This window comes from Anopheles darlingi, chromosome 3 (assembly GCF_943734745.1).
Source record: "Anopheles darlingi chromosome 3, idAnoDarlMG_H_01, whole genome shotgun sequence".
Classification (NCBI taxonomy): domain Eukaryota; kingdom Metazoa; phylum Arthropoda; class Insecta; order Diptera; family Culicidae; genus Anopheles; species Anopheles darlingi.
In genome coordinates this window covers 19801258-19823966 of record NC_064875.1, presented here as the reverse complement: position 1 = coordinate 19823966, position 22709 = coordinate 19801258, and the positions used below count along the sequence as shown (strand labels likewise).

At 49.0% G+C, this 22709-nt stretch overlaps 1 protein-coding gene across 23 annotated transcripts in view; it reads right to left on the bottom strand.

The window, feature by feature from the left end:
* Positions 1-19567, bottom strand: part of LOC125957119 (patronin) — a 46433-nt gene extending 26866 nt beyond the window's left edge. For all 23 annotated transcript variants that reach the window (XR_007469219.1, XM_049689566.1, XM_049689567.1 and 20 more), the window contains exons 1-3: positions 18559-19567; positions 159-470; positions 1-81 (exon numbers count right to left, since the gene is read on the bottom strand). The exon at positions 1-81 is cut by the window's left edge and continues 8 nt beyond it. Coding sequence is in view for 22 of the 23 variants with exons in the window: in XM_049689566.1 (XP_049545523.1) it covers positions 1-81; positions 159-470; positions 18559-18636 (471 nt within the window). In the remaining variant the exon portion in view is untranslated. The remainder of the gene's footprint in view (positions 82-158; positions 471-18558) is intronic.
* Between the last annotated feature and the right edge of the window lie 3142 nt (positions 19568-22709).

Below are 22709 nucleotides of genomic sequence, written 5' to 3'. Positions count from 1 at the left end.
AGCACTGCAAATTCTTCCGCTGGAAGCCACCTCCTTAGCGTACAACACCATCAGCGCCTCTATCACAGCCATATGTGCATTCTGTTGGTGGCAAAAGGAACAAACCGTTAGTCTGGATACGGATTCGCTGGACCGACTTTTGTAGCGAAAACACTTACAATTCTAAGAGGATTCGTCTGTATCAGCACCGTCTCGGTGAGCGGCTGATCCGGTGATTCGTTCACCGGGACACCCTTCCGGGAGAGCGTCTGCAGGATCGACCAGTGGTTCAGGCTCTGGTAGTTCGGGTCCGAGTAGATGTTACTCAGCACCTGACAGTAGATCGAGGCATTACCGAGCCCGACCACGATCTGTGGCTTCAGGTGATCCTGCCCATCGTGATCCCGATAGAACGGATCCTTCAGTATCTCTGGCACACGATTGTTATACGCTTTCGATAGCAGCCACTTGACGGACGCTTTCTGTTTGGCCTGGATTGCGGCGAGAAGGGGAGAAAAAAAGAGAGAGAAAACATAAATTAATATCAAGCAGCATTGCATTGCGTTGAAACATTGTAACATCTAAGAGAGAACACCACCGGGCACTGTGTCTGTTGTTATGTGACAAGTTACAGCTGTTACTTCACACACAGCTAGCATATCGTAACACAGCGCGGACGCATAGTAAAAACCGTTTCCAGCTTAATCTATCCATTGTTTCGAGCAGCTGAAAGATGGTAATGTGCCATCACCCACCGCAGGAGGTGTAGAGGAGGTTTCGCAAAACAAGAAAACAATATTGTCAACGATCTGGCAATGATCCACCGGCCAGACCAGACCAGCGCCTACAAATGAAGTCACAGAAGGTTGATGGTGAAGCAGTAGCACCAGCAGCACCAACTGCTGAAAAGTGTGACAAGGCTGTCGCGCTGACTTGAGACGCCCATTCAAGAGATACGCGTAGACATCGCTTCCTGGAGCCCCTCGTGTGTGTGTGTGTGTGTGTGTGTGTGTGGGTGTATGTATGTCAACGACGTCAACCGGCCGAGGCAATCCGCAAGGGCACACAACAACCAGGCGTTCAATTTTATTGTTTTCCCTCCAGCTCACAATTATTGTTATTTGGAAGGGAGCAGAAAAGCCGCGCGCAATCCCTTCAAGGACACACGGCAACCAAGGGTCATCAATTGCCGTTAACAGGCCCCGTTCACGGTTCCTTCATCCCGCTCGTAAGTGTTTACTGGATTCTACCGGGACCAAGGTGTTCCCCATTCGTGTGCACCCTTCTCGACCGAACGGTGGTGTGGTTATGCGATTTACATAGCCATCACCTACCACGACCGTAATTATGGACCGGTTTCCGAACATAAACACACTACGCTTCCGCCCGCCGTTCGTCGTAGCTGTACTCTGCGCGACCTCTCGAGGCCATGCCTCCCGCCCTGGGGGCGGTAACGGCATACATGGGCGGTCCGCTGGCCCCCCTTTCACACCGAAAAGCCAACGCAGGCGAGAGCGCGGTCCACAGGTTAAAGGTGAACGATCCTCTCGCCAATGAAGGTTTGTTTACCTCCCGGCCAAAAAGCCACCATCCGCACAGGCACAGAATCTTATTAGTTCCCAGCACCACCGCGATAGTTCATTTCTGGTCACATTAATATGCAGCACGCCAAATCACGCCATGCCAGCACAAAACACGGTTGTTAGCAGCCGAGCATTAGCGGCGTAACGCGCTATTCGATGTTAAACTGCGCCTTTGGGGCGCGGGAGATGCGTCACGTAATCAGTGGGAACGACGTAGCGGTGGTCGAAACAAGAATTGGCAGAAAATGGAAGACAAGCTGATGATAAGACCTTATCAGCTTCCAGAAGCAGACCAGAGGAGAATTGCAAGCACTGACGGCGATGAGCCTTTGAGGTGGATTGCTCAAGACACGACGACGACGACGACCCGATCCGTCATCAAAACGGAGACATATCGAGGGCAGGGGATTTATTCCCTTTCCCTGGCCTGGCCGGATGAGTAATTGGTAGTCACCGCCATCGCCACACTGCCAGCTCACTAACCTAATCTTATCGCAAGCGCGAGAGAACGGAGATTAAGGCCCGTATTATTGCCTCAGATCCCGGGGACCTTTTCCCACGCCACGGCCGTAGTGAGCGAGTTCCAAACTTTTCCAATTAATTCCGAATCCCCGTGCTGGCCGATTCACCGGATGGCGACCACGTTGTACTGTGTACGTGCATCTGAATGAGAAGAAGATCGTGTAATGAATCCTCAGGCGCACAACGCAGTCCAACATCTGATCGAAAGCGTCGGCCACGTTGCGATTCCTCCCTTTGGTTGGTTGTGATGCATTTTTGGGTCAAATCTTACCCCTCCCAGACACGGAATCGATTCGAATGCAATGGCGCAGATGGCGAAAGTGTGGCCATTTCGCTAATGAATGCATATAAAAAGCGATTGGAAGCGGTTGTCCGCGGGTGCCTTGCACCAACCTCGGCCGCTGCCACTGCTGCTGCAGTAGAGCAATTTACGCGCCTAAATTTACCAAATTTAATTATGGAAATTCGGTGTACCGCGGAAGGCCGGCCTTCAACTTCAAGCCCCCCCGGCTCATGGTGCTCTCGCCCGGAAGTGTCTCTGCAGACAAACTTCGCCTTTTCTCCCTCTGCCTGGGTGGATGGAATTTTCTCTACGAAAATAAAACCCAAAAAGGTAATTCCACGGCTCCACTGGAGGTGGCCCCGAGAGATCCAGCTGTGTCTGACTGAAGCCCGAGCCACGAAGGGTGTAGTAGTTTCGATTTTCATGGCCTTTTCCCCGCGATTGAGCATGACCTAATTTTCTTCGTGCGCGCACCCGTGTAGTCGATCATTTGTTTTCTCGGAGCCGCATTAAATTGGCTTGCCTGCCTGTGCTGTGCTTCGTTTTCACAGAAGCGAGAAGGAGGAGACCACTACAACGATCATTTTCCGAGACCGAAGAGTGTCAACCGATGTTTTTTTTTTCGAACCGTTGTGTACTCATCTGTCAACGTCTGTAAGCCCGATGTTTGCGAGCGCAACATCGGCCGCAAGATCGTTTACATGACACGTCATAGGCCGCATGTCTTGTGGTTTTGTAGCCAGAGACCAAAAAGCCATCTGTTTTGTGGTGAAGAGTACAGTATTGTGATGGATGTACCGTTTCGCCCGGTTAATCCAGCTTCTCTTCGCACGGATCAGAGTTCATCTGGACGCACTGACTGACTGACATGCCTATGACATCATAACAGTGCTCGTAGATGGCGATAACGATGGCCTTCTGGAGTAGAGAGCAGTCAATTGAGTTATCTGTCGCATCTACAACGCCTCGACGATATCAACATCCTCATCAAATGAATTGGAAATTCGATAAACAGAAAGCAGCAGCAACAATTGTACAACAACTATAACGAACCACAATCGTAAATAGAGAGTGACTCACCGGCAACCGGCGCTGCAGACATTGCTGCAAAAATAAAATGCTCTCTGCAAACGCTGTGCTCTCGAGCATAAATTGTGCACTTTCCGAACCGATCCAATGCTATGCGTGTGTGGTGAGGAGAGAGACACAGTATATCCCCACAACAGCACCAGCAGCTGCATGCTGGATGGCCTGTACACGACACGTACACACAGTGATGGTGCAGCAGCAGGAGCAGCGTCAGCCTATTTTTAAAATAAACTCTCCTCTAAAGACCCAGCAGCATCGTTCCCGGGAAAACCCGGGGAGGAGAACGTGTGGTATGGTGTTCCGTGTGCGTCGTTGCGATCGAGAAGAAACGAGATGCTGCCGGTGTCGATGCATCTCTATGCTGATGCTGCTGCTCCCATATAGCTAGGTTGTCAGCGACGCAGCATAAAACCGATATGGTCTGTATGCGGCGGTGAGCGTAAAGGGGGGATAGGGCATCTCGAACCAAGGGAAACATCTGCCCGGTCTGGGTTTATGTATGCGTTCGGTACGCGCACCGATGATACTAAGCTCATTAACGATCTAGGAATAACGCACATACGAGACCTGGCCAGCGGCTTGATTTCGATCAGCCATTCGCGGGGTAACAGATGATATCGGAGTCAAGAGAGCCTCAGAACATATATGAAAAACCGAAAACCCAATTCAACAAATACACACAAGCGCGCGCTTCGGTTGTGGTTTTGGAAAACAGAAACAACAGATTAGTAGCGTTCTTTTCCGAGCGACTCACTCCTCATCGCGCTTTTCCCATCACCCATCGGGGTCTGATCGTTCGGCCACACAAATCATAAAGAACGTTGAAGAGAGATTAAGAACAGAAAAGAGGATTGTAACTCATCTACCACATCTACGATCGCTCCGCATTTTCCGGTTTGTCACACTGGCGAGATGCCATCGAGATAATAATAAATATGAAAAACCGCCCAAAATGAATTTCCGCTTTTTCCGGTTGGATTAGTGGATTGCCTGCCTCTGCCAGCCATGGACCGCATGGAGTGATGGAGTGATTTCCGCTGCGGTCTCCATTGGGGAGAGGCCGGGCGCACATTAGTCATTAACACAATGTTGCCGCCGTGTGCATATTAAGCCTAGCGGAGAAACACACAACAACCATGTGTTCCACATTCTGTCTCCGTTCGGCGATCGGCGCTTGCATGGTTTGGTTGCAAGGGAACTGGGCTGGTGCAGAAGAAGAGGAGGATTGGCTATACGGAACACGCCCCCTCTGCTTATCCGGTTCAATTCCCGTTAAATACTTTGTGAGATCGAAAAACGGTTAAACTAATAAAGAGAGAAATATTTGCAAATTCATGCACCTCGCCTCAAAATCAAATTCCGACCGTTGCTCATTTGGCCAAACGAGAGGACGTCGTCGGTGGGGGACGACACCAACCGCATCAACCACCGAACACGAACCAAGATCCAATTACTAAGTTGTGTTTTGTGTGTGTTTGGTTTTTCCGGACAGACACTGTGTTTTGTGACTTCACGCCCTGTCGACTAGCTATAGTCGACACGCATCGGTGTGTCTAGAGAACAACAGAAGACAACAACACGCGCAAGAAGTGGACAGTGGGTTTCCACTGCCACTCCTTCACAGAACTCCTTCATTCCCCAGAGAGAGAGTCGCCGTCCGAGAGGCTTCGGTGGTCGTGACGACGAGCGTGATTTTTGGACTGTTTCCTGCGGCAGTCGGACGCAGAAATTTGAAACTTCAATTAGCGCGAGAAGGAAGGCCAGAAACAAGACCTCCACCAGGAACGGAAATGGTATCATCTTACCGATAGCGCGAAAAACAGGGAAAAAAGGCTTAAAACCACGTAATGCTGCAATGCCGGCTGAAAGCAGTGCAGAGAGCATCAGTATCCCATTCCACAAGTCTCAGTCTCTCTCCCAATGGCGGCTCTCGGTAGGCAAATTAGCCAATCTAATCGGAAGGAACTTCCAGAACCCTGCGCAACTGTGGACTGAACCGCACACTAAAGTGATTGCATTAATCAATAAGCCTAAGCATCGCCACAAAAGGGGAAAAGAAAGCGTCCAAGTTGGTGGAGATAGTGTCCGCTGGGCGTTTGGTATGTTAATTTCCGACCAATTGCATTAAAGACGCAACTCATCACCACCACCTAGACACGGAATTCCAAGGGACGTCCAAGTCCAAGGCCTGCGTCGGTACGTTCGCGTATAATGCTAATCGCCAGCGACTGGAACACGTTGCTCGCGAATGGCATTCACTGGCGTGTGCGTTGTTTGAGCGGACGCGCGATCGCATTTCATCGTCGCGCGACTGACAGCACCTTCCACAGGCGGATTGGGTGGTGGGCGGATCCGGTTCTCCGGGCGTCACTACCGGTCCGAGCTTCCGGTTCGCTTCACAAGAAGATCACTGACGACGTTCTCCGAGCGGCGAGGAGCTTGTGTAATGAAGCTTATGATCGGCCATTTTCAATGCAGCATCATGCATATTAGTAGATCATCGAGCGAGTGATGATCACATTCCATCCACGTGCCAAGAGTCTAAGCAGTGTGTAGACGAGCGCACAAATTAGCTATCGCCATGAGTCTAGATTTAGAAGCAGATATTACTTTCAAAAGAATATAAAAAAAAGTCTTTCTATCCACGAAGTAAATTCGTATAAATTGCTCCACAATTCCTTGACCATATGTCCCACACCAAGCACCTCCAACCAGTTCTGTCGGTCAGCTGGACACATCAGGTGCACAAACTAGCTGGAATGATATCGGAATCTGGCGTACGCCTACACCCAAACCACTCCAATTCTCCTTGGCACACACCTCCTACGTGAAAGACGAGAACAGAGACGCCATTCCGGAGAGGCCCACAACCACCACAAGTGGTCACCGCGCAGCACCGAAACCGAGTATTTTGTGTGGCACAAACTACGGCTTGTGTGACGGTAGCTACGAAACCTCCTAATTTATGCACCTCTGGCACGCAAAATGCGTTCAAACATGACGCAACGCTGCCACTGAAGTGGCCCCCCGGACCCCGGCAGTCCAGAGCAGCGACACTTCCGAGGTGCTCGAGGAGGAGCCGAGAGTTTGCTCGCTCATGTGAGACATTGATCACGCACGCAGACGCGCAGACAGCAAAAGGTGACCACCAGGATATTACCAATTACACCAGAGAGCGAGAGAGAGAGAGAGAGAGAGAGAGAGAGAGAGAGAGGTCACTGGAAACCACAAATTGGAAAACGAAATTGATTTCATGGGTCTTCTCCTCCTCCTGTGCTCCAGAGCAGGACGTTTCTCGAATGTATTACTGGCTGATGCCCCGTAACTCCTTCTGCCGTTGATGAATTCTACATCCTACAGGTGTTGGCCGAAGGAGTAGCAAAGGTGTGAACCGTGACTCACGAACGTCGCGAGACAATTAGAGCGAATCGTCGTACAGAGGTCAGGAAAGGTGCTGTGTGCCTTGTCTGTGTCGCTGGAAAACGGATTTGTTAGATCGCGCGCACACGCTTTACGGTATGGAACTTCCGAAATGACTGCAATCGACCTCTCAGGGCTCAGGGAGGGTTATGCTGGATGATCGTGACGATGGCATGGCATGGTGCTTTAATGTGCCATTACGACACCTGGCGCGCGCGCGCGCGCGAGCATCGGGACCTCCTCTTAAGCATGGCACAGACCGACAACCGGCTCATTGGGTACCTTTGACCGAAAAACTCCAAGATTTAGGAGAAAGTCGACCCCGGTGGTAGTGGTGGTGCCGGTCCCGAGAGTGAGACCGTGGATTCTTGCGACGTACTTTCTCACATGGTCTCATGGTTGGTCGCGAAGCATGTTTACCTCCTTCCTGGGGACTGACGACGGGATCTCGCTAAGCATGGGCTCAGGCCCCGCGCGACACATCGAGAGGGAGAGAGATACGCAAATGAGCCGCCAGTGCCAGGGCCGGTGTGTGGTAGGGGAGGTTGATTGGCCAGCCGGCCATGCCACCCAGGAAAACGGAAAAATCGTGGCTCGAGAGAAAGTGAACGTTCCCCACGATCAGTCCCCGTGGCCTAAGCATAAAGTCGAAACCAACGACGATGGCGACGGCGCTGATGAACGGTTTTGGTTGCAGTGGTAGTATGTTTCTATAACTTCCTCCCTTTTGCATGTGTTGTTAGCAGAAGGGTTTTTGGCGAGGTCCAGCTGCCCATGGGAAACAGCAACAAAACAGCCACAACATGGACCTCTTGCGCGGCGATGATCGCGGTGGTAACACAACAGGTGCTTTCGCCGATTGCAGTGGCGGTGGCGGTGGCGGCCACGGCGACGTCGTCGTCGTCGTCGTCGTGAACGTGCTCGGTTGGTGGTGAGCAGCAACAGCAGCAATTTGTAAATGAAAATGGATAACAACATCACCCCGCTGGTGTTGGGCACCCTTGGACTGCATAACATACACACCGAAGACTCGTGAGTTGAAAAAAAAAAAACGCTCGCAGACCAACAACAACACATGCGCGCAACAAGTCAATTATTAGCATGGTGTGATGGCCGGTAAGGTAAGGAGAGCTTCGAAGCATTTATCCTCTTTAACCCGGACGTCGGAACTCTCGGATTGCCGCCATCGTCTACCACAAAAAAATAAAACTGGAGCAAAGAGAGACGTAAAGCTATAAACTCTTGGAGCTACACCTCGGTCGGTGTGTCATTTCAACAAGAGACGAAAAGTCGAGAATGGTTCTCATTAAAGGCCAGAGGGCCCTTGTGTGTCATATGACAAATGTCGGCCAGCAGCTCGAGCATTTTTATGTCAGGTCGTTATGTTGCAGCACGAACCCCGTGCGCCCGGGCCCGGGTCACGGATCACTTGGGATGCGAGAGCAGTCTAACTAGAAGCGAGAACGAAGGCGAGTTCAAGGGGGACAGAGTTCAACAGCGTGTGTCAGAGGGGCACAGACCTGGCGCGTGGATCTTACTGACTTACTGCTTCTTAATCATCCTCGCGACATTTTGTTTCGCGACGCTTCCTCTCATTCGCGTTCATCATCGAGTTCGAGAGTTAAGTGATCGAAATGAGACATCAGATAAGACACATCAGATGTGGCCGGAAGAACGAATCATCAAAAACGTTCTTTCACTCCTCAAGGCCCAAGGCACAAGTAACCACAACAAGTGACGGATTACGGACTCTCCTCCTCCGGTAATCAGTTATGCCAGAAACCCATCGAACCATTGCTCGGTTTCTTGCCTTGGCCTGTAGGAGACGGGCCCCGGCCCGTCCCGTGTTTCGAGCGAAAGGAGGAAAGAAAAGAAGGAAATCCTACCCGTTTTTCGGGTGGTGGTCTGCGGTTAGCCGCGGAATTGCCGTTGCATGGGAAAGTCTGAAGGTTTTTTTTTTCTTCTTTTGATGGAATGTTCAATATTTCGACCAATCATCATCATCATCATCGTCCAATCGCGGTGGTGCAGTGGAAAAGTCGGGCTCTTTTCTGATCGCGCCACACGTGCCGTAAAGCCCAAACCCTAATGGTGGTGGAAAAGCCTAGCGCTAGAGGAGCAGCACGCAATCAGATCCAGATTGAAGAGATGAAATGCCAACCGGACAACACTTGGCACTGTGGCTGGCTCTGTATGACGTAAGTCAAACACTCAATAAAAAAAAACAGGAATTTCAATTGTGGCACCGACCGCCACCAACAACGGAGATTCGGAGAGTAAAGAAGAAAGCAAGCAAACAAATGGACGATAATTTCGAGTGGCCGCGCCATGCCACGTCGCGCGAAAGAATGCGGAATTCGACAATCGAATCGTAGCATCGATTGCGTCATTTGGATCAAGATTACCTTCACGCCAGCGTGAACAAATTGAGACGGGAAAAGCTCGAAAGAATGATAAGCAACCCTAACCCCATCGTTGATCAGACAACATAATAATCTTGATCAGTAGGTAAAGGGCTCCCCTCTCAGTACAATTAATCGACTTTCAAATAACTTGAAAGTTGCGTCGTGATGGCGCCTGTGTCTCTACGCGTCAACGTTCATCGATCACAATGTGACCATTCCCGAGATGGCCGGGATTTTTGTGTGATCCAAAAACCTGACGCAGCGTAGGCGCAATCGAGTTGCGGATCAAGTTCGATGGCCGATGGTCACCACCCACCCAAAGCATTACGTAAACCGAGCCCAGTATTCCCCCGTTAGCCCGTATAGAGGAGAGACAGACGACGACGCACAACAACCGGTCGATCGGCAGTAGTTCCCGGGTTCTTCCCCACTGGCTCATCGCGCCACGACGACGTCAACATCTTGCTGACGATGGCATTTCTTTCTTTCCGTTCCCTTCCGTTGGACGACGAAAAGATGATGATCTACAACTGGCTTCGAGGCTGGCTTTTGCCCCAAGACGATGATGATGATGCCCTCTCGCCCCGGCAGCGGCAGCAAAACATAATTGACTTACACACGGGGGACCAACCATGGAACTCCCCGTGTGGTGGGGGCTCATTCATCTCCAGAAAAGGGAGAGAGAGAGAGAGAGAGATGCGTCTGTGGAGAAGAAAGACCATTGAGATGTTTCTCCACTACTGTGCACGTTCAAATCCACGGCAACGCCATTTTCCAGATAACATTCCTTTCCACAACGAGACGACGAACTCCACGGCAACAGCCTTTCGATTCGATTTGTTTATGCTCCGGAGAAGAAGGAAATGCAACCGGATCTTATGCTTCCACTGCTAAACAATCAGTAGATGCGAGAGATCGTGACTAATGATTTGTGTTGTTTCTGATGCAGCCCAATCGTATCCAATGCCCTGTTGTTTTAAGTGCGCTGGAACCTGAAGCTCATATACGATTTCACTCCAGCTCTTAAGAGATGGCAATTAGTAAGCATTGCTGTTGAAAGCCGATGCTTCTATGCAAATGCACGGATCATGTTCGGTTATAGCACACAACACTGACATATGTGAGACCATTTGAGGAGTCAGATAAGCAGCACATAAGCTCAACTGATCAGATCAGTCGCTGAGTTGAGTGATCTTGTAATCAATTTTCACAAATTGGATTACGCCGGTCGTCGACCACTTTAGTAACTGATCTTCCCCCACCGAAAAAAAAACCGAATCAGTGTCCCGTCCCGAACGCGGTGACCTTGGCCGAGGCGAGTTTATCGACAGGTTGGCCGCCGCCTGGAACCAATCTGGACAACCTACACGTCCCCTACCGTAGCGCAGTCGCTGCTGCTGCTGCTGCTGCTGTCCTTAGCAAAGAGCAGCGTATCGTTTGCTAAAAGCCGCTGCCAGAAGCACACCTACCAGACAGTTTGTGGTGATGATGGTTGTGGTGGACAACCTCGAACACCCTCCTACGGAGGCGGCGCCGGCCTACGGAGGTTTTTGCTGTTTTCAGAGAGCTGTTCCATCATCATGCCAGCGGGCGAGGAGAATCGTCAAGAGTGTTACTGAACCACCTCGGTCTTCGGTGGCATGTAGGTAAACAACCTAACACACCATCCGGCAGCAACTACTACAACTACTGCTACTACTACTACTGCTGCTGCTACACACAATCACGGCTCACACCATGACATCATAGCCCCGTGTAGGTGGGGCCGTGTGTAGGATGCAGTGCACTTCGCCTCTCATCACCATGACCTAAACAGCCACCTCCAAACACCCCTTCAAACTCTGTCCAAATGGGTCTTTGGGCGCACACGACAATCAAATGAAGTCGACCGAACAAAGGGGTTGTAGAGGTGGAAGGAATGTCAAAGCGTGTTTTTTGTGACAAATTATGGAGTTCCCTTCTCCACCCCCCCAAAAAAAAGCGGGTGTTGCTACTCCTCGATATGTTGTGGTTCAATATTTATCAATGAATGAAGTCACTTGGTTTGGTTCGCCAGGTTGTGGCCATGACATCCCCCCACCAGGTGGTGGCCATGCCATGCGATGGTCTCTTAACGTCATCGCGAGCTATGCAGCTTTTCGATACGGATGGTTGGTTTTCTAACAAATTTTTTCCACAGCACGCACACACTAGTAAAGCACACAATCAATCATCTTAAAACTGATACTTTGCGGGACTGATTTATCGTGCGTGGAACGCTAATGACTTTAATATCTGGTAATTAACGGCCACCACGGCGCCACGTCCATCAGCCCGTGATTGGGTTTGTTTGTTTAATCGACGACAACGACCAAGACGACGACGTGGACGAGAATTCGGAGTGAGTTGGCATGATTTGTAGAGATTATCTAACGCTTTTTTACACAATCATCGAAACGATAACAGAAGAGAGGTGCCTATGGTATGTGAGGTAGCAGCGTGAAATATGATTTCCATGTGTGCTCGCATAGCATTAAGAAGCGTTGGAGAACGAACTTTCCTCCGCCCTTTGGCAGCCACTATTAAATCGATAATCTAGAACCGAGCACGCCGAGCAGCGGAAAGGAGAAGCGATCACAGAGCGATTTACATGGGCAATAGCATCTTGGCATGGCGAGAACTTTGGCAGCCCTCGAACCCAAGGTGTTTCGGGTGGGGTGCCGCGATAAAACAACTCGATGTTATAGCATTTGTTTACACCCTATCTGTCAATCGATTTACATCTTTGATGTTTCTCAGATATAGATATGTTTCAGAGATATATAACAAATCATTAGCCAGAATCATCCTTCCTGGACTCGAAATACCGCTCACCAACACTTCAAACGTGCCGTAACCTTTGGGTTCCATTAGCACCTACTTCCCGGGAATGGCACAGCATCAGCATCATGCTGCTTGGTGTCGGCGGTGTGAATCTGTTATGTTTTTTTTTTTCTCGCCCTTGTATACATTACCGACTCGCTCGTTCGTTCGCTGCTCGCTCATCACCTCATTTGGATCTTCCGTTTCCCATTTACCTTCCTTCGCTTCCATCTCTCTACCTCCTCTAAACAGTCTCCCTCTAACGCTTGGCCTGTCTGGTTGGTTGGCCGTGTTTTAAACAGAAATAGAGACATTTTTTCCAGTGATATCACTGGATCGGCATTCCGGGATTTCGCCGGTTATTTATAAGACTTCCATTCGCAGAAATAAAACATCGGGATGATCGTGCGCGCGCGCACGCATGTACTCTCGACACCGGAGATCCAAATAATGCAAAATGCACAGATGGACATGGTAAAATTTTGCGCGAAGAAGTGTGTGTGTGTGTGACGTAAGCACGGATTGTCGCCATAAACTGTCGATCATGTTGTTGCTGCTGCTGCTCATCGTCGCCCCTCGTCGAGGAGGGTGGATCAATGATTTCGCGTTCTATCGAGTGACATCATCAGCAAACATCATCATCGTCTTGGTGGTGGTGGTGGTGATCAGTAGCCGCAGCACATGAGCGTCGGTCGCACTGTCACATGAGGTGAGTGGGACGGAAATAGAAACGAAGAATCGGAAAGTGGGAATCGATGCCGATAGAAATTCAAATGGATTTTTGGTGCCTTGTTGGTCGATCACAAGAGAGAGAAAAAAAGAGAGAGAAACTATCGACGTGCAGCACCCTAAAGATCGTCTCGCGAGGTGGGTTTCTCTCCCCGTCAGACCCGGCCAGGGGTCACCATCGAGACACGGACGACACCCAAAACCCATTAGTTACTTCCTTTAACAAATCCACCGTTTTTTGTTTTGGAAGCGAGCGACAGACTTTTCCTGTGATTCTACCCCTTTGATTTGTTTGCTTCTGTCTTTGCCAATGGCCTCGAAAGAGCGAGAGAGAGAAAGCTTGCGAAACCGGTGGCCAGCATGTACAGAGAGATGGACTGGCGACGACGACGACACGCATCATCATGCCCGCACACCCGGGATGCACTTTCTCTAGCGAGCGAACGAGAGAGAGAGAGAGAGGCCAGTGTTCAATAAATTTAAATTTCATTTTATTGCCACCACCTTCGCCACCTACTCCTTCTTCTCCCACCCTCTCTCTCTCTCTGTATCTCCGATGGATCCATTGCTTTGCTTATGGTTATGCTTCATTTTATTTATTTATTTCCAGTGTCCCAAAAGGGGTGCTGCTGTGGGGTTTTTTTTTTTTTTTGCAATCCCACTAACCCACAAACCATATACCCGAAAGCGCAAGCGCCCAAGCGGTTTTAGCAATGAGGCCACCACTCTGACACCCTCACTTTGGCCAACGCCACCATAACGCAACCTATGCGGAGGTAGAGAAGATGGAATACGCACCTCGAACCGTATGTGCTGACCACACATTCATTGCTGGCAGCAGCAACGGTCGTCCCTAACGGTGCTATGCTTCACAACCGCTGGCGGCGTTGGATCATAAAAATCACGCTCCAAGTGATGGTCGTTGTTTTTTTTTGTTAAATCAAAAATGACCGATCATAAACGAGCTGCGATCGATCGAGGTCGCTGCTGGCAACAAAAAAAGAAAATCTGAAAAACTAATCTTATGTCATTCGAGGACCATTTTGAAGTTGTAAAAGACAGCCCCTAATGGTAGGTAGCATCAGGTACGAACGTAGAGGGTTCGTTCTTTCAAAATCAGGTATTCAGGTTACGCGTGCAGTGGCCCGCTCATCATACTAATTTGCGAGCTGCAGGTGCAGCAGCTATGCTGACAACTGCATTCCGTCATCAGCACCTGCGAGCAACCACGAGCATATGAGAGAGTCGTTTCGTTTCGGAACGTTCAAGAAACAAACATAATCACATCTTTCGCTCGCTGTCTACCTGTTGAAGTGTGTATTCGCTCCTGTAGAGGATAAACCTGTATCACGTTGTATCATGCAGCGTAGGTTGCCTTCTAAGGAGCCTAAAACAAGGCTCTTCAAGGCAGGATGCAAGGAGGTAAAGACGTAGTCCATCTTTATCAGCGGGGATTAGATCCAGGCAATTGGCAGGCAAGTAAGCAGACAAGCTGCACACCTGTGCGCTCATGCATTAGCATTAACGCAAGACAGAAGCCCACCCACACACACCCACGCACACCAGAGGTCATCACGCAGCATCAGCAGCAAGGTATCGGCTCCCTGTTGCTGCTGCTGCTGCTGCCATCGAAATGAGGTGATTGCAGAAAATGATAGTTATTGCGCGAATGGCGCTCGCCCGCAGTGTCTTCTCCTACCACCCACTTTCCTTTCTGTTTTGATATAAATCTTCGCCACCGGGAGAAGACGCAACACAACAGACACAACTAATAGATGCTCTCTCTGTGCCATCCGTTTCCCCGGGTCGATTTCTCCCGGGTCCCCGTGCCGTGGCCCACCCTGTTTCCGTTAATGATAGCCGTGCGAAAACCGGCGACCGTGAGCCATGCCAAGACCAAGGAGGCTTCCACCTCGCGAAAGCTGTAGCCCTGCGACGCTTTTTAGTGCTCGAGTTTTTGGGCGGGCACACCTCCCTCCGAACCCACTTTGCCATTTTCCGATCTTCAAAGATCTACACGATAACGTGATCGCGATCGCGATCGCAGTGGGTACGCACCGCAAACGTGAGTGATTCTCGATTGGATAAACGAGCATTACATGCATTTAAAGGCGCAGGCGCAGGGGCGCTATCGCACCCGCGTAATCGCGTATCGCGGTCGCTGAGCAGAGAAATGATAGAGGAAGTACAACAGCCAGGTGTGCCAGCGACGGTGATTTCGTTGTCGATTAATTAATCAACAAAGTGGAAACCATGGAAGCGGGAAGCATAGAGGAGAGCAAACGGCGATCCTCCCCCACAAGAGAGCGAATGACGTCACCGTGGAACGCCACCGGTCGATGATCCGCAGCAGCAGCAGCAGCAGCAGAAAGCGCTACGTCATCGGCAACGAGGTACGGATTGATGTTGGCTGAATGGTGGCGCAATCATGAATTGCATTAAGCCACAGCAACCGAACATGCTTGCTGGTGGTGGTGCTTGACTGATCATCATCTGGTGGTTGCTGCTGGCTGTCCGCTGTCGGTACCCCACGGACATCGATCGAATTGAAGCATCGATGCAATCATTTCCAGCTTGCTTGTTGGACACATGTTTCGCTTGCTGTTTCCGTGGTACTGATAGCACCACAGGGACCCTTCTCCGAGCTAGCTATGGTGCTGCTCAAGCTTAGCTAACACCTGCATACGCAGCGCTCACAGAGAAGCGTCATGAATTATTTCGAAACCAAATATAATGCCAGCCGGTGGTCTCTCCCGCTCTCCGTTGGAGCTTAATGTGCGAAACTAGTTATTTGTCGACACCTTTCACCCTTATCAGGCGCCCTCGTAACGGTGTTTACGTAACGGTGTTGCTACAAAACTGTTTGGCCATTTATTTGAAAAAGCAACATTTTTGCACATTTCGCGTGCAATAGAGGACAGTCTCTCACTCCGGCTGCTGCTGACCAAAATATGCTGATGTAAATTCATTTATCATTCTGCTCCGTGCTTGCGACACCCATTGTACTTCCTTCATGTGGCCACGTCGAGCTCTGTGCGGATTTTCAGAGAGAAGTTTCTAAAGACGGTCAAGGGAAACCGCTCGAGAAAATCGGCGCTCGGGAAAGCAGTCAGACCGAGCCGTCAGACGAGCTCCAGACTCGAAAGAGTCACTCATCATCTGACGCGGCCAGTGATGGTGGTTCAGGTTGACCACCGGACCGAACCCAACTGGCACGCTACCTACCCTCGCCCCGTCCCTACCCGGATCAGCGCCATCTGCGCACCAGATCGCTCCGGTTTTCTTTTCAATGGCTAATAAATTAAAATTCTGCCTCTTAATTTGATTTCGTTGTCTCGTGTGAATGTGCACACGACGGACGACGGCACACCGCCGGCCGGGATGCACGCCACACCAAGGTGCTATGCTGGAAGCACTAGCGCAGCAGCATCCCCGTTTTGTGCTGTTTGTGTGTGTGCGTGAAAAGGTGCTACGGCTGGACCCGCTGCAATGGGCGCACGAGAGGGCGCTTTCACCTGCGGACGGGGGTTCCCCGACCATGGGAGTTCGTTCAGCCTTCACTAATCGGTTTCGAGCTGCAAGCAACACCCATACACATCCATCCCGGTGGCCGCGTGGATCTGCGTGGAAACGGAGGCACACACTAGCGATGCTCGCGATGCGTCCGCATAAATCATCATGTGGCTGGCTGGTTGGTTGGTTGGTATTGCCCCGTTAAGGTGCGCCAGACCGGTGCACGGTATGCACCCGCGCCTCTGCACCAGGGAATGACAGGAACGGAACACGTGAAAGTGTTGCAACCAACTCAGCGGGGCCGCCGTGCACCTTCCTCAGCTTCTCTCCGCTCCTTTCCTCTTCATCGATAAAAGAATCGGTGGGATGGTGAGTCTGTCCAAAACAGACGGAGTGATAAGAAGCTCACATCAAACCCTACGGCAAAGTACACAAGCCGCTCTCGCGTGTCAACAAACACACACGGCACTCCAGTGTACTCCGGCACCTTCCACCACGCTTTTACAGCCAGCCAGTCCCACACATCTCCGGTGAGGTGATAAGTGAATTTCGGTTCAGCCCTCGCGGGGCTGTTGTTTTGAAGGAAAGCTGCTGCTGCTGCTGCTTAACAGGCCAAACCGTGCGGAAGTAGGGACGACGAAGTGATCGCCATTGGCGACGGCGACGGCGACAGCGAAAGGCCAACGGAAAGCCGTTTGTCAAAGCGAATGGAGCCCGCGGCTAAAAAGCGAAAGTGAGCCACAACCTTCTCCTCATCATCTCATCGGCGAGCACACGAGAAATGGCCTAAAATGGGAAATGAAAATGAAGAAATATATTCATCCGTTTTACGAGGCTGACAATCTTATTGCCACTCGTTGCAAACTAGTCCCTATTGTAATCTACTTACAGGATGTTCAAACTCTCGGATATGCTGTCGCATATCCCACTGCAAGCGAATGCGCGGCCAATAAAGTGGCACGATTCATGCCCGAGTGGTGTCTTCGCAGGTTGGACCCTCACCGGTTGATGGATGTGTGGAGGTGCAGTGCAGCGAGGAATTTTGATAAGAAGTTTTCGAGTCACACCAGGTCGCTTCTGCCCCGGCATCCTATACCTAAGCGCCCCAGATTCGTTACCTCGCTTCGTTGCCGTGTGCACTGTGGGGGTTGTGGCGCAATTCAAGAGCCAAAAAGGTGAAGAAGCGAGATACCACCACACAGAAGAAGGGGTCTACTATTCGTCTTGGAATTCCATCGCACAGGCAGCGAAATGGAAAGAAACGGTTGATGGTGCGATGTACGACCGACGACGACCGTTGTTATTACGAGCAACGAACGCGGTCGTGGAGATTGGCAAATGATCCATCTTGTTCGTTCCATCACCGGCTCCATCGTGTGTGATGTCATTGTGACAGCCGGAGCTCGAGGATAGAAACAGCAGGCGATGTGAAGTATGCGTCTGCTGGTCACGGAATGCAGCATATATTTATGTTGAAAAAATAAAAAAAAACTAAGAGCACTAGATGAAACAGCCTTAACCCATCGTAGACAGCATTGAGCACCGAGGGTGTGTTTGTCATGTTAATTTTCACCCACCCCCCCTTGGAGTGGCCAAGCCCACTACCGAAAGTGACGGAAGAGGAAGTGATTTACTAATTCGCACACTACCCATCGCTCTGTCACCTTGAAGTGCGTGAATTTCCATCAACGCACCACATCGACTCCTGGATGATCTCCTGGGCCTTTCGTGATGACCAGAGTATTGACCTTTTCCACTCAATGCCAAACTCCATGGCAGCATTATCATGTGTCTTCTCGTGTAATCATGTAATATCATTTCCTGCCTTGTATTTCCTAATTGGAACCACGATTGATAACGGCCTTTTTGGCAGAGAGGCTGCTGGTCCCATTCACGAGCACAAAAGACAGAAAAGGAACTACGATGGACGAGCTCCACATTTCGCACCAAACTGTTGCGCAAACGCGACAAAACAGCGCCACCAGCCCCAACACCAGATGACAGGTGCACCCCCTCCTTCCAGGCGTTACGGACTCCAGTGTGGAAAATGCTGTCCACGCACTGATGCTTTGTGTTGTTCCACCTCCGGTGGTTGTTCCCGTCGCGGACGAATTGATGGCCATGGCCTTGTTCAAGGTGACGGGCGGAAGAACGGAACGGTGCTGAAAATGCTCCCCCGGTTCCCGGTACTTACAAATCGGGATTCCTGGGTTTCCATGTCGTACGCAGAGCGCGACGGTGGCTGCTGTTGCTGCTGCTGTTGGGCATCCATTTTCACAACGGGACTGGGAACACAGCAAGGCTTTTCTCCTTAGGCGTCGAGAAGGTTTCTCCGGACCACCGCGCACGATCTAAACTGCATCACCAACGACCAACACCACCGGGAGGAGCAGCATTTGGCGACCTGGATGGAGATGGAGGCTGCTGCTGGTTTTTGCACCCCTTCTGCGCCCACCACGCGAACAAACTTCCTTCCCTTCTTCGCCCTTCCGCCAGGTGCGAACCACACACGGCACACGTACACAATTCACGGCTCACACCTTTTCCTTCTCCACAAAACCAACAGAAGAAAATTCTTCCAAACGCACACACAGACACATACGCACGCACGCAAACACGGGCACAGGGGAACTTTTCTACCTTTCCAACGGTTGCTTTCCCTGCTCGACAACCTGCCTGAGAAATAATTCTGCAGCACGCAAATCGAAGCCGATGACGAAATCACTACGCAAAACACCCTCCTCAGGATGAGTAATCCAACCCCCCAGAGAGGTGCACCTGGTGGAAAGATCACAATTTCACGACCCACGGAACCGTTCACTTCCGGGATGGGGCACACGGGCAGCCGCGGAACGACCGGAAAATTCAGCCTTGCAGGCTTCCCATCGATTTCAGGCCACTCGGGCGGCTTGTCGGGCTCTTGGCTCTCTTGATTTCTTCGATTTCTTCGCGTTTGTGCGACCCGCCTTCTTCCTTCACCCGCCGCCCGCTCGCTCTCACACCGTGGTTAGTTTTCTTTTTCCTTCACTCACGTCTAGCACGGCCACACTCGCACACACACACACGCGCACGGAATTCACGGATGTTCGCGGAACGGGGAGTCGGTGCACCGATTTCCGAGCGTGGAAGACGGCGTAAATTTTCCGCGAGGAAGCAGGCGAAGATTTGGATTTCGATTATTTTACGCACGCACGCAGAAACACACACACGAACTCACCACGGCACACACCACTGCCCACGCAGACAAAAACACCTCTGCCCACGCAGCCAGAATTCGAAAACGCCAGAATTCGAATATCGTTTATGAGGCCTGCTTCAGCGCTCTCACGGCCGATGCCGCGGATGGATTTCTGATATTTTCCATTGGTTTTAGAAATAAGCCGCATTTTTACGATTAAAAAGGACCAACCGAAAAGGAAAACGACCGAAATCGTGAATTTCACACGAAAAACGCCAAGATTTCGAGATTTCTTGCACTTTCATTTTTCCTGCATTTTTCTTGCACCCGCGTTGGATGTCATTTTGACAGTCGAGAGGAACGACCCTGAGGGCTCGTCCACACAGCCTGCGCGAATTTGAATTTGCGCGAATTCTCAAAGCGAGAATTCTCGCAACTCTCGTTCTCGCCACGTTAGTCCGAAGACCAGAAACACCTAACCAAAGGCATCTCTGGCAACAATAAAAAATAATTGTAAAAATGGCCATGCATACATAAGCACGTATCGTCACAGATTTAAAAAAGACTACGTTTTTTTTGCGGAAACGTGGCACTTCGAGAGAAACTTGAACAATATGAATCAGAAGAAAAGATATCCTTGCGCTGCAAGCTGTATTGCTTTATTTCGCTGTTCACTTACCTCAATCTTCAAATGCCATTTCTTTCTTCATTGCTACAGACAGAGCAACAGTTTTTGCTTGATTTAAGATACTAACGATTGGGAATATTCATGTTGCAGTTATGTTTTATTTTATTCCTCTTAGATCTGCTAGTACAAGTTCTATCTATCCGGCTTGTCGACTAATGATTGGAGTGACGATAACAGAAATAATCATCAATCAGAAATTATCTTTTTAATAATGTTTGATTTTTAAACAATTGAATGTATGTTGTAAGGGCAATTTTTCTATCTCCTAATTTTTCTAACGTATCCTGTATAACTTGTTGCTTCTGTTGTGGTATGTTTAGCTGAAGTGATTCAAACATTTCCTGCAGAACATTCGTGTGTTTTTCTATTTTCACTAAATCCCATTCTTTCCACGGTTCCTCATATTGTCCAATGCCCAACTTTTGATTAATGATATATTTTACTACTCTAGTGTGATCATTTTCCAGTGCCAAATGAAGAACACTGCGACCATTTCGATCGTAAACTCCCGAGCAGTCCATATTATTCCATTCTTCCATTAGCAATTTAAATATGAAAAAAACTTTCTGCGGATTGACGTTACTTGCGAGTTCCGAAACGCAATAGTGGCCGGTATTCCATCCATTCTTCGAATCAATTTCATTCGGGTTAAGCTTTTTCTCTTTTATGAGGTAGCTGAACATATTAATATCTCGAGCTTCAGCGCAAAGATGCAATAAATTGGGGTTTCCTTCGCTTCTGCTCGCTAGGAATTTATATGCTGTCATTGAGGAACTATAATTCTTATGCCAATGTTTTCTCAACGCCTTCATGATTAGTAGAATCAATGATTTGTTGACCTCCAGCTGAAGCATTTCCACCAAATATCGGGTAATCAAGGGTCTTCCATATGCGACTGATAAAATAAGCAGAGACAGATAATCCCAATTCATGGCTGGATCCTTATTTAATTGCATAACGGATGACCATCGTATTATGCGCTCATCTATCGTGAATTTATCATTTTCATCATTTTCGTCCATCTCAAACTCAACCTCCATGCTAGGTTGAATGCCTTGTAAAGTGCGATAGTGACCAACGAGCACCGTGAACATGCTGATTCTGTTTCGTCTGATGCACTCCATCATGCAGGCAACCATTTCACTGCTAATGTTTCGGTCCAATGCTTGGCTCATCAAATCATCATACGCAATGATCAGATGTTCCACTGTTGCGAACGATTTATATATTTTGACATTGGTGGTCGTGGTGTTATTTTCCTTTTTGCGCTTTTTACTCTTTTGCGTAGATTGTGCTGCAAGATGTAACACATTGCCACCGTCTTCCACATTTCCACCGTCTGCCACATTTCCATCCAAATGGTTGATTCCCAATTTTCGAGTCGGAATGAGTTCTGCTATACCTTCGATTCCATTTTCCATTGCGAGATGGAGAATGCTTCGTCCTTTCTTATCCAAAATACTAAAACAATCCGTGTCGCTTGCCTTTGCTAGCATGAAGCGAAACAAATCCGTTTTATTACCAAAAACATAAGAAGTACGGTAATCATTCAAAATAATATCTTCAACCCAGAATGAGCGTTGATTTGAAACACATAAATGAAACACATTCCAACCGTTTAATTCATCAACGGCCTGGAAGTCGATATTGTATCGTTTTATCAGGAATTTTGAGAACTCGAAAAGATTGGATGTTATGGCAAGACGAAGCATTTTATTCGCTTCGACGTCGCTTATATTCGATGCCAGATCCAAGAGACATTCATATAGTTTGTTTGATTTTTTTGCTGCCTCACGATGTATTACTGAAAACAAATTATTAGTTATCATTGCTAACGAATAGATAGTGCCGGCGCAAAGATACAACTTGCATGACTCTTTCAGATATCTCAGCATAGATGATCTCACCGTTACCAAACATGTAACGAACAACGGGTATATGTTTTCATTCATCATAATTTCAGTTGGTACTCCCAGTTTTGTCCAACGTAGTTTGCTTTTGCAATCTTTTGCTAAAAAATCTACATGAAATGTGCTATTGAAAGATTCAATAGAATACCATTTTTCATCACTTTGAATTGAACAGGGTTGGAAATCTTTGATCTTTAATCGAGAACAGTAGATATCGAAAAAATATTTGAATTCAACTTTGTAATTCTTATTCATAGCAAGGACTATTAAATACCAAAGATTTTCATCATTTATAATGGATGGATCATTAGCCATTAAGTATTTCAACACAAAAATCGCGTTACTATTCAATGCGATTCTTACATATGATTTCATTATCGCTGCAAATAAATGCTGTTGATCAGCTTCCTGTGGAACTACACTCTCCATTAACCCAATCAAATTTTCTCTATTAACAAATTCCATTTTCATTTTCCCATTGCGCTCATTAACTATTTTGTATACAGGTTTGAATATTTTTCCGAAGTTTACGGATTTTCCGTTGACCAAGTAAGAAACCAAAGTATCTA